The sequence below is a fragment of the Protomyctophum bolini genome (genome assembly GCF_963924005.1).
Source record: "Protomyctophum bolini genome assembly, chromosome: 8".
In the NCBI taxonomy this organism is placed as follows: domain Eukaryota; kingdom Metazoa; phylum Chordata; class Actinopteri; order Myctophiformes; family Myctophidae; genus Protomyctophum; species Protomyctophum bolini.
This window is the reverse complement of record NC_137869.1, coordinates 15,142,936-15,155,675: the sequence shown is the minus strand read 5'-3', so window position 1 is coordinate 15,155,675 and position 12,740 is coordinate 15,142,936. Positions and strand designations below refer to the sequence as shown.

Genomic DNA, 12,740 nt, shown 5'->3' with positions numbered 1-12,740 from the left:
AGATCTGCTACATTTGCTGTTTTTTAATTTAAATCCTGAAAAGTAACAGTTTTGGACATATGAGGTTTCCACTCGACAGAGACGATATAGAGTGTCGCAGTCCCGCCCCCTTTCATGGCGACGCCAGGCCCAGGAAATAGTTTCCAATGCATTTTTCCCCATAGACATTTCAAAACGTATTTATTTAAAGACCTTATAAGCGTTGTACAAAGCCAACTCTTGACTCGTGACAAATCATGACAACAAACACAATATTTTGGACCAAACAAATAATTACAAAAACAAAAAAAGTGTTGTAACCTGCCGTTTTCTTCTTATTTCTAATTATTTGTTCAGCCCGAAATTTTTTGTTTGTTGTCATGATTTGTCACGACAAGAGTTGGCTTTGTCCGCAGCGTAAACGTCTTTAAATAAATACTTTCTGAAAAGTCTATGAGGAAAATGAACGGGGATTTCTTTTCCGGGTCTCTCGAGGGGGCGGGACTGCGACGCTCTATACAGTATACAGAAAAAGGAGGGGTGGGCTTTCAAGGTTTGGTTTTGAGTTTGGTTATAGGGAGTCAAGGTCTTTTGGTAAGCCATTCCACATGTTGGTGGCAGCATAGAAGGAATACAGGTCACACATTTCCTTGCATGGTCATCCGTTCTTGTGAGGCCGACATTGTGGCTCATTTGGTTTCCTGTTGCCATTGGACAGATCGACGGCACGTTCAAGGTGGACACGCCGCCGGTGCTGCTGGGCTACAGCAAGGAGCGCAGTCTGGGGAGCGAGGGAGGTTATGACGCCATACGCAGCCTGAGCGAGGGAGCCTTCATCACACTCTTCATCACCATCGAACCCCAGCTGGTCCCCGGGGAGTCCATCAGGGAACGGGTAAAAGCCCTCCTCGCCCATGGCTTCATAGTTTATGCTCAAGATTTTTATATAGTAGACTATAAACTAGAATGAATGGACTATGAAGAATAGCAGCAATAAGAAACAATAAGAAATAAATAATAGAGAATAGCAACAGTAAGAGACAATGACAAATTGTGTAAATTGGTTATAGCATGTACCGTAGATACATTGCATTGGTCATAGCACGGTTAAGGGGCTGTGTGCATGGTTCCTACCATGCTGTGTGCATGGTTCCTACCATGCACACAGCAAATATTATCCTTCTGTGTATGTGTGCACTGTAAGAATCCACAATATTATACATATTATTATTATGTATTAGATATTAGATGTCGTCTCTGTCGGGTGGAAACATCTAAAAACTAAACTTTTACTTTTCAGGATTCAAATTATAAAGTAGCGAAAGTAGCAGATCTACAAGCTAAAAAACTCGAGCTTGTAGATCTGCTACTTTTTATGCTTCTGTGTGACGCTGTAGTGTAGTATTATCAAGCAGGGTGTTAATTACAAAAAACACAAAGTTTTAATATGAAGATGAGGTTTCTGCCCGACACCAACAATGTTTATATAGCGTGTGATTTTACATCGCTGCATTTCTTTGTTTTTACGTTGCTTTCTTTTATTTGTTCATTCTCATTTCATTTTATTTTTCTCTTTTTGTTTTGCTCTGCCGCATCGCCTAGATTAAGGAAGTGAAGGTAAATGTTTACTGGGATGATCTATCCACAGCTGAATTGCTATGCTTGCTTCTTTTGGATGAGTGACAATAAGGGTGCAAAACAAATCCATTAGTCGAACATTTTTTAATGCATTTTAAAAACGAGGAAATGGCAGATCTACAATTGTATGAGCTTGTAGATCCTCTATTTCCGCTATTTATATGTGACACTGATGTACGAGAAAGTATACAATAGTGGTTAATCAGACAAACCAATTTATATTTATCATAAAGAAAATAAATTATTTTGACATCACTAAGAAAGTAACTATTGCCGCCCTGAAAATCATGTTGAGTTAAAGCCCATTTAGAGTCACAACTTCATCTGTCATGTCCAGTCATGTCTATGACATGATGTGATCCCACACGTCCCAGACTCTTCTCCCTTCTGGCTCCCAAACTGTGAAACGAACTACCCATTGCAGTAAGAACTGCATACTCGCGCCCATATTCTGAAGACTCACCTCTTCAGTCTCCACCTTAGCCCGTAGCACTTGCCCTAGCCTTGACGACCTTAAGTGCTTATGCAAAGTTTAGAATGTAATGGATAGCATGTTATGTAGACAGTTCATTTATTGACCTGGCAGCCTATAGTTTCAAGATTATAGTTACATTTGGATATTAAACGCTTTATTATTTCTATGCATTTGATGTATTGCCTTGTGTTTACCTTGCGTAAATCACTCTGGATTAAGAGCGTTTGCTAAATGCCCAAATTGGTGTGTTTAACCCCTTGTTCTCTGTCATGTCCTGCACCCTCCTCCTCCTCCTGTGTCAGTTTGACACCCGGGAGGATGAGCGTCTGCTGCAGGCCGCCGAGAGGATGGAGAGAGAGGCGGAGCGGGGCTTCCCCGACCGGCCCTGCCTCACCACTGTCATCGACATCAACGGGAAGACGGTGTTCATCACCCGCTACATCCGACCTCTCAACCCCCCGCAGGAGCTGTTGGACGCCTTTCCCAACAGCCCCCAGGAGGCCATGGTCAGTCCCCAACCCCATGTGTTTCTTATACCCGACCGGTATATATCGGTTCGGCCCGATACTACCATCATTCTTTTCTTTGTCTCTTTTGAGGACATCATTGGTGCGTCCCGGTTTTGACCACTTCCACACCTGGTGTTCCTGTTTTAGGCATGTCATTAAAATTGTCGATCTACTACTTTTTTTAAACCTTTAAAAAGAGCTTTGTAAGTAGTTACATAAAATAAAGTTCAGTTCATGTGATTATTTCTTTATCAAAACACGTTATATTAGGGTGCAGTATGTTGTTCAGACTAGTCATTGGTCCGACAAATGACAACCCACCTCATCTCCTAACCTAACCATAACCGCAAGCACGGACGCAGACGCCAGTCCGACATGCGGACACATGTCGGACTAATGCCCTGTCTGAATTACATGCGGTCCCCGTTATATTATCGTTTCAAATTCAATACAAAGAAATGTATCGCTTCGTGCTTCGTTTCGACCTTGTATATCTGCTATTTGTGATACTTTTAAGTGATGCTGTAGTATGATCAAGTAGGCCTGTAGTATGATCAAATAGGCCATTCATTTACAAAAAAAAGAAAAGAAAAATAATCGAAGTTTGTTTTTCAAATTGATTAGAATAAAATATAGATCCAAACATCAGTAATTACTGTGTGTCTAGGAGTTGGTGGACAGGTTCTGTCTGATAAAACCTTCCTGTATCTCTAGGAGTTGGTGGCCAGGTTCCGTCTGATAAAACCTTCCTGTATCTCTAGGAGTTGGTGGCCAGGTTCTGTCTGATAAAACCTTCCTGTATCTCTAGGAGTTGGTGGTCAGGTTCGGTCTGATAAAACCTTCCTGTATCTCTAGGAGGTGGTGGCCAGGTTCTGTCTGATAAAACCTTCCTGTATCTCTAGGAGTTGGTGGCCAGGTTCGTGTCTCTCATCCCCTCCCTGCCGGACAGCGTGTCGTTCTCCAGCGTGTGTGACCTGTGGAGCACCTGTGATGTGAGTAGAGTGAAGCTCTGACCAGGAACCAATGGGACCTTTCTGGAGTACAGTAGAAGGAAAACGGCAAACTAAAAAGGTTTCCTTCCTCTTCCTGTTTTCAGCAATTCCTGACCCTCCTCGCCGGCGACGAGGAAGAGCACGCCGTGTTGCTGTGCAACTACTTCCTGTACATGGGCAAGAAGGCGTGGCTTATCGTCGGCACCGCCATCCCCGAGGTCGGTACATCCAAGTATCAGTTGGAAAGTTCTTTGACTTGTTGTTTTGTACAGTATGATGTTGCAGCAGGACCACATAATGATGTCTACATCCCACCACTACCACATATACTTTTACATATTTAGGGCCAATGTGGGAACTTCTTTTTATATATTTTTGTTCCCACTTTATTTTTTATTTTATATTGTATATTTTTATATGCATTTGCCCATGTCATTTAAGAATATTTCATAAACTGAAAAGAGGCTCCTTTTGAGTACTTCAAAGTGCATAACTGATTCGTCATTGCAATGTTTGTTTTCTAGAACATTGTGTTGTGTGTTTGTAGGGTCTCACAGCCTATCTTCTGACTGTAGGTGTGTGTGTGTGTGTGTGTGTGTGTGTGTGTGTGTGTGTGTGTGTGTGTGTGTGTGTGTGTGTCCTTTATCCATGATTTATGTCTGCTGCCCTGTGTCCGACATGTCAGCTGTATGTAACGATGCTTTGCCATCCATGCACGTTGTAACTGGCTGCTCTCCCACTGTCAAACTGCACTGGCAGTGTTTATGTCCTTTGTACAAGGTATTCCTGTACTTCTCATTATGTGGACATAAATAAACATTTCAAATGTGTGTGTGTGTGTGTGTGTGTGTGTGTGTGTGTGTCTGTGTGTGTGTCTGTGTGTGTGTGTGTGTGTGTGTGTGTGTGTGTGTGTGTGTGTGTGTGTGTGTGTGTGTGTTGTGTTTGTAGGGTCTCACAGCCTATGTGCTGACTGTAGAACACAACCGCTACATAATCTGGAACCCCAGCAGTGGACAGTACTATGGACAGTACGACACCTTCTGCCCCCTGCAGGACGTAGGCTGCATAGTCAACACTGACAACGTGAGTGAACATGATCATCATAGTGCACAGCGTTCGCTGGTACACACATCCATTCATCACTATTCATCAATACCGTTCATCAACGTTTTCAAGTCAAGGACTCCCAAATTGATATGTATTTGGCCATTAAAACATTTTGTGACAGGAACCCACATAACTTTCTTTTAATCTAAATATTTCCAAATGTTCACACATTTTTGCCAAGTTTATTTTCATAATGTTAAGTTCATAAACCTGGTTGTCCAGGGAAGTTAGTCAGCAGATTGTCTTGTGGTTCTCCATTAGGTGTGGTTCAACATTCAGCCGTATAGCGCCCCCATGAGCATCAGTTTTGACATCACCAAAGCCAACCTGTGGAAGCCCTTCTTCTCGCGCTCCTTTGCTCATCCTGGGCTGTCCAGTGTACAGGTGCTCAGCGTTTGTGGATGCTCTTTGTATTAAGTCAGTGGTTCTTATTAGCTTGTCTGTATCAGGGCCCACTTGAAAATGTAGAACGCATTCTAACCATCTGACCACGTAACACGGTAGCTGAGGTCAATAGGGTGGGTCGCATGCATTTTCTGAGCATTTCAATTTGAATGATCAACCAACTGATTGTATTCTGACTTGGATCAACTAGCGTAGTATACTTTAAAGGGACACTTCACCCTTTTTGCAAAAAAAATATGTTAATGACGTTTAGAAGCTTTAGAACACTTTCCTGGGGGTCTTTATGTGTGTAATATGTGGTTTTAGATATTTTAGATTGTAGCAGTGAGCCTGTTGTCTCTGATGTCATGGACACTGGGCTCACTTCCTTCCTGGACTACATGTTGTCTCAGTAAGACAGCTCTCCCCCCTTTCCACAAGGAGGAGCAGTGCACCAAAGAATTATGGGAATTGTAGTCCAGGAAGGTAGTGAGACCAGTGTCCATGACATCAGAGACAACAGGCTCACTGCTACAATCTAAAATATCTAAAACCACATATTACACACATAAATACCCCCAGGAAAGTGATCTAAAGCTTCTAAACGTCATTAACATATATTTTTTTGCAAAAAGGGTGAAGTGTCCCTTTAAGTTCTTATTGGTATCACTATGAAAACACAAAAAATACAATGACGTTTGTTTTACATTATTATTACATTACTTCACATCTGTCATATTTAGCCGGAGGAGCTGGTGTATCAGCGAACGGATAAAGCAGCTGCTGCTGAACTACAGGACAGGCAAGTTGTGGAATCTTATGTGTTTATGTGTATAAAGTGTGTATATCAACTTCAAGTTATATCAGTCTAATATTTAATCTATTATCTAATATTGTCAGGGAAAATAATTCCCCATTCAATTCCTCTACTGTTTCACTTTTTAACCTGTTATTCAGGTGCCTGATTTCAGTAAATAAATGCAAAATAAAATGAAGGCGCCTCTTTGATTGATTTGGAAGAAAACATTATATTAGAAGTAACCCGTCCGATATATGTACCGGTTCGGCCGATATGTTGCCATAGCCCATATCGTTTCTGGAAACCGCATATGACCAAAAAGACAATAACAAGCTCAAAACGTCACTTCATGGCGTGTTTCAAGCTTGTAGATCTGCTATTTTTGATGCTTTTGTGTGACACTGTATGATGATCAAGTAGGGCATTACATTATAATATTATGAAAAAACACAAAAAGGTAAAATATGGAGATAAGAGGTATCTGCCCGACAGCAACGTTATGGTCAACATATTCAGCGATGTCCATTTAACCATAGAGCACAAACCACCTCACTCCACAGAATTGAGAAGATCCTTAAAGAGAAGCTGATGGAGTGGCGCCCCCGTCAGCCGACCCGCTGGAACCGCTACTGCACCTCCACGCTGCGCCACTTCCTCCCCAAACTGGAGCTGAGCGGCGGGCGGGACATGGCCGACGAGCACCGCCTGGAGCTACAGAGCCTGCTGGGAGACTACAGGGTAACTGGGTTGTTAATGTATGACTTCTTACAGGAAGCTCCATCTATGCATACAAAGCAATCTGTTTTCTACACACGCTGGGCTGTGGCCATAGCTTAGTGGAGTCTGCTAATCAGACGTTTAGAATCACAGCCCCTGAGCAGGACAATTAACCTGGGGGAAGTGGAGCAGTTTAATATATTCAAGTAGACCTATTCTTCAGTTCATCCTAGCCTTTTTCCCATTACCTCAAACAGATTTATTCACAACTCATTAATTTCAGTACATTGGGGCCTCCTACGCACCGGTCACCTTTTTAGGTGTGCAAAACACATGCTTTTTATGGTTTCTGAATTGTGTGTAGTTGCACGTTTTAATTATTGGGATGATGGCTAGTGTTGAATGGGATTTGATACTGACTGACATGATGTTTTTTAAACAAGAATAATTGTTTTTGTAATTGTAAATAAGAACAATTAAAATAAATAACATTAAAAAGTGAATCTTACATTGAATTGGGTATGGGGCGGTAATGGACCTGGATAATGGATAGGGAGCACTGCCACTGGCCCAAAAAACAATGCTCTAACCATTTGAGCAGCCATCAGATGGGTTAAGTTGATCCCCTGCTGGATTACAAGGTACAAGTCTATGGTACACGCACACAAATAAAAGCAGCTGGAGCATGTCCCCATTTGCCCAGGTCAGGTTCACTCAGTTTAGTAGTCCATGTCCCTGTGCAGTCTGGTCTGTGAGTGGTGTAGACTGGAGGAGCGAGAAAGATAGTGCAGGCTATATCAATCACCCACAGAGTGTTCCGGAACAACCAAATCAGCTTCCCACTCGAGAGGTGATGTTGGAGCACTCTATTGCTGGAGCCAATAATATGTATATGCCTCAGGCCTCCATCTGAAACAATTTTGTGCAAGGACACAAGAGATTTGTGTTGCTCAAAACAATAGCCGATCTACAAGCTCACAACGTGTAGTGATGCGACACCATGTGAGCTTGTAGATCAGCTGTGTAGAAGTGGTTAACTTGCTGAAAACCCCCTGGAAACCCCTGAGAGTGGAATGGGGGTGGGGGAATAGATTCTTACCATACATTGTCCAGTGGAAACCTCATATGTCCAAAACTGTTACTATCTGCTACTTTTGTGTAAGGCTGTACCACTGTAATATGATCAAGTAAGGCGTTAATGTACGAAAAAACATAAAACAAAGTTATAATATGGAGATAAGAGGTTTCTGCCCGACAGCAATGATATGGAACAGTACTTCTCATTGTGTTTTCTTCCCCCCCCCCCCCCCCTTTCATCAGATTGTTGGCTTCCCGGTTCACCTGCCGTTCTCAGAGATCCGTCCCATTGTAGAAGCGGTCTATAGCACAGGGGTCCACAGCGTTGATGCGTCCAACGTGGAGTTTGCCCTGGCTGTGTACGTGCACCCCTACCCCAACAACGTGCTCTCTGTATGGGTGTACCTGGCCTCGCTGGTCCGCACCAGATAGCTGCTACCAACCAATGGCATGGTGCATATTTACTTCTGCACTTTACACAATGATCTACGATAAGTCTAGTTTTATACATTTATCAGCCAGTTAAAAGGTGCTGTGATGAAAACATTTATAAGTGTTAAAAAGCTTTTAGTGTTCCAGTTTCAATTGTCAGATTTGTGTTCACTTCAAATTGTACAGGTTTATTTTGTATGTGTGAGTTCTCCTGAATGGATACAATAATTTGGTATCCCATTTTACTAAAGCTTTTAGATACCCTTCCCTTTTTTACATTAAATACATTTTATTTAATGTAAATTAAATTGACATGTTTAAATTATATTTTATACACTTGTGAATAGATTCTTCCAATGTTTTAGCATCTTGCAATTCCATCAACCTGTTATCAAGTGAATTTGTTAAAACTTGACCACAAATTACATTGTAGAATAAACCTTTAACAGCTACTGTTGTTCACGTAAATCAGGGATACTCAAATAGATTTACCTGTGGGCCACATTACAAAAATGGCAAGGGGCCAGGGGCCAGTAGATAAAATTACGACATTAATGATACTTGATAACTTCTCTCTTTCAATTGCTTTATTTTCGCAAAATGTATCAAAGTACAATGTGCATGCACACAATATGTAAATAAATAAATGTGTTACATTTTCTTGCATAAACACAAAGAGCTGTTTCCATAACTGCACAAATTATTGCACATAACATAAGTAGCTGTTATAATAACATAATAACATAACATGAGTAGCTCTTTGCCTGCCTGCCTGCCTGTCTGTCTGTCTGTCCATGAGTAGTTATTTGTCTGTCTGTCAATGAGTAGCTGTCTTACTGTCTGCCTGTCTATGAGTAGCTGTCTGCCTGCCTGTCTATGAGTAGCTGTCTGTCTGCCTGCCTGCCTGTCCATGAGTAGCTGTCTGTCTGCCTGTCTGAGTAGCTGTCTGCCTGCCTGCCTAATTGTCCATGAGTAGCTGTCTGCCTGTCTATGAGTAGCTGTCTGCCTGCCTAATTGTCCATGAGTAGCTGTCTGTCTATGAGTAGCTGTCTGCCTTCCTGCCTGTCCAATTGTCCATGAGTAGCTGTCTGTCTGTCTATGAGTAGCTGTCTGCCTGCCTGCCCAATTGTCTATGAGTAGCTGTCTGTCTGTCTATGAGTAGCTGTCTGCCTTCCTGCCTGTCCAATTGTCCATGAGTAGCTGTCTGTCTGTCTATGAGTAGCTGTCTGCCTTCCTGCCTGTCCAATTGTCCATGAGTAGCTGTCTGCCTGCCTGTCCAATTCTCCATGAGTAGCTGTCTGTCTGCCTGTCTATGAGTAGCTGTCTGACTGCCTGCCTGTCCAATTCTCCATGAGTAGCTGTCTGTCTGTCTGCCTGTCTATGAGTAGCTGTCTGCCTGCCTGCCAGCCAGCAAGTTGGTTAACAGAAAATAAATTGTTATGGCTGAGTAAAATAAAATACAATAAACACAATTTGCCTGAAAATAGATTACCCAGCTATGACCTTTTTCATGAAAAAAAATGAGTAGTGATATGGCTGACTGAGTAAAATAAAACAATCTACCTGAAAATAGATAGCTATAACTGAAGAGCAATTTCCGCAATTACCATTTCCGCAATTTCCATAATTTCCATTTCCGCAATTTCCATTTCCACCATTTCCGCAATTTCCATTTCCATTTCCAACTATTAATGGCAGCTGGGTTTCATCATTCAAATAAAATAGAATTCTGTCCGTTTAGCTATAAAATTATGTCAGGGAATAGGGATACACAGTATATGTCTTTCATTTACATTGCATCTCCCCCCCCCCCCAAGCTTTTATTTTCGTTCGAGTAATAGTACAACTCTAATAGTATTACTTATAATAATGTAATTAAAGATAATGTAAGAGCCACTTTATGAGGTCATGTCATGATGACCTTAATTGCTTTGATGTTGATTGCCTATTCTATGCAACAGTGTGATCACTTAATTAGTGCAGCAGAGAACTCTTTTTACTGCCTTGCTTAGATTGGTCAGTCTTGATTGAATGCTTGTGATTGGTGCTCCTTTTCTTTGATGTCTAAGGTCGCATTCTCACCAGAGAGCTTTGCTGCGATTAAAACGAATCCTGCTGCGCATTTTCAGAAAGTGCGCTTCGTTTGGCAGGTGTGAAGGCTCTTTCGAATCCTAATGCGCAACAAAGAACCGCATTTTACTCCGAGCAAAAACGGGGGTTTCGCTTCGCTTCCAATCGCGCTTGACTACGATTCGGTGCAGGTGTGAATGCAATCCGCAGCAAATACAGGAAATGAAGCAAACATACGTCAGGCGGGTGAGGAGCTGAACACAGTTGGAGACGGAGAAGGCATATTTTACGCAGCGCAAAGATGTCCCGTTACCGTGGATAGACGTGGTCGAATGAGGAGAGTGGAGACTGAAGCCCTGATCGAAATGAGGACGAGTACATTAATCAATTGCTTAAGAAAACACAAACACTGCAGTGCAGTGTAATAGTATTATAGCCTACAGAATATTCTGTCTGTCTGTGCGTGCCGTAAACATGGAGTGCTGTCACTGCGTGGGGACTAGTGGGGAGTAGGAACTTTCATCTCGATAAACTTGTAAACATTTTGCGCTGCTGTCTGTTATATCAGTGCGCTCAGCGCTGTGCCTCCATGCCCAAAAGAACAGTGCGTGCGTGGCTGCGTGCTTATAGTGAGAGAGCGAGAGAGGGGGGGGCAGTCCCAGACCGTCGGCACGACACATAATGCACGTTATGAGTATAATTATCACCATAGATTTATCATTTCACTGTGTAGGCTAGTTTATGAATGTAACACATTGATAAAGGTCCCCCCTGCTGCGTTTCCAATTGCTGCGGATCATGACAGTGTGAAGGCAAACCGTAGCCAATTAAATATGCAAGAATCCCATTTCTCCTCCCATACGCATTCGAGTCTACCGAAGTATTAGGTGAGAATGCGACCTAAGTTACCCTCCTGTCCTCCTGTTTGAGCTTGTCAGAAGCTGTGAAGTTGCAGTAGAGAGAGCACATATTATTTCTACCACAGTAACCACTCTCATGTTATCTCACCATGTAACTTTATTGAGACATTTTGTACCACTTGTATTTTTTGCCTTTACTTCACTAAAGTGTTACAACGGATACCACGTGCGTCAGAATATTTGTGCTCACAGCTTTTGAAGGGAATATATTTTGAAAACTGAACAGAAAATATACGCCTCTATATTTAGTAGAAATAATCGCTCTTTGGATCGCCTGAAGATTTAAGGACATTATGGACATTGTTGGATTCCAGGATAATTACCAGCCAATTTTTGGATATCGTTGGGAGGAATTCTTCAACACAACTCAGTGGAACAATGACACTCATTTGGATGGAAAACAACTTCAAAGGTAAAGAAGAAAATAACAGATTCTCAGCTGTTAAATCCTACAGCCTCTGAGGTTAATTGACCCAAGCTACCCAGTGACTTTATTCATTTCTCTGTGTAAAACAAGTGGCTATTGAAGACTCTGCGTGTTCAGAAATTGTTATGCATGTTGTCTGAAGAGAAGAAGTAAATACTTTTTATTCTTTTGCATACAATTTACGCACTGTTTTTCTGACAAGATGGCTGAAGACAAAGAGAAATATGACATGGAAATGGAATCTAAAAGAATGAGTAAACCAACTGAGAAAGCTTTGGAGGATAAACTGCATAGGCTTATTGGAGCTAGAAGAGGAAAATTAGCCCAAATAACCACTAAAACGAAGGAAGTTGAAAGTCTGATGAGTGATACGGCCAATCTGCACACAGTGCAAAGCATTGTGAACTTTGATGTCAATACTCTTGTTGCTGAGTTTGAAGAGCTCACTAGGCAGATAGGAGATATTCTGCCTGAAGAAGAAAAAGATGCTGATATAAGAAACTGGTTTGAACCTAAGATGCTGAATATAACTCAGTTTAAAGACACAGCTAGGCAATGGATGGATGCTTTGCATGTAAGCGAGTCAGATCAGGAGCATCCAGCACTTGATGAGGAAGTGGAGGATGATATAAGACCTGATGATAGTGCATCGCAAGTTTATTCAAAGGTTTCAGTTGCTGAACGGAGTGAACGCACATCTGTCATATCCACTCGGTCATCAGTTCGAGCTGCTAAAGAAGCAAAGCTAGCTGCATTGGTTGAACGTGCCTCAGCTTTAGAGGAGAAACAGAAGCTGGAATTGGACGTAGCACGTCTGAAAGCCCAGCTAGACAAGCTGAACTTGTATACAGAGATCGCTGAACAAAGAGCTGAAGTGAGAGTACTGAGTCAGTATGAAGAAAGGGATGGCATGAACAGTTATGTCCGCTCACATGTGGCAGGAAGAGCCCAAGCAAAGGAAGAAAATAAAATGTATGATCGCTCACACGTGTCAAGCAAAGCTCGAATAAAAAAAGAGACAATAAGCCATCCAATCACTAACACAGCTGTAGCTAGAAGCAAGGTCACAACCAAGTTACCACAAGTTACAGAGACACAACATGTGAGGCCAAGGCACACAGACATCAATGACAGGCAACAGCTTGATAGAAGAAATGATGGCATTCTTCATGTAATGGAGAAGCAGAATGCAATCACTGAACTGCTAGTTAAGC

General features: G+C 42.0%; 1 protein-coding gene across 1 annotated transcript in view; it reads left to right on the top strand.

Moving 5' to 3' along the window:
• cc2d2a (coiled-coil and C2 domain containing 2A) overlaps positions 1 to 8,561 on the top strand; it is a 33,244-nt gene extending 24,683 nt beyond the window's left edge. The window contains exons 30-38 of the mRNA XM_080770826.1: positions 698 to 874; positions 2,395 to 2,598; positions 3,504 to 3,593; positions 3,698 to 3,811; positions 4,542 to 4,676; positions 4,962 to 5,084; positions 5,828 to 5,886; positions 6,444 to 6,621; positions 7,921 to 8,561. Coding sequence (XP_080626952.1) covers positions 698 to 874; positions 2,395 to 2,598; positions 3,504 to 3,593; positions 3,698 to 3,811; positions 4,542 to 4,676; positions 4,962 to 5,084; positions 5,828 to 5,886; positions 6,444 to 6,621; positions 7,921 to 8,109 — 1,269 coding nt within the window. The 3' untranslated portion in view covers positions 8,110 to 8,561. The remainder of the gene's footprint in view (positions 1 to 697; positions 875 to 2,394; positions 2,599 to 3,503; positions 3,594 to 3,697; positions 3,812 to 4,541; positions 4,677 to 4,961; positions 5,085 to 5,827; positions 5,887 to 6,443; positions 6,622 to 7,920) is intronic.
• The last annotated feature ends 4,179 nt before the right edge of the window (positions 8,562 to 12,740 follow it).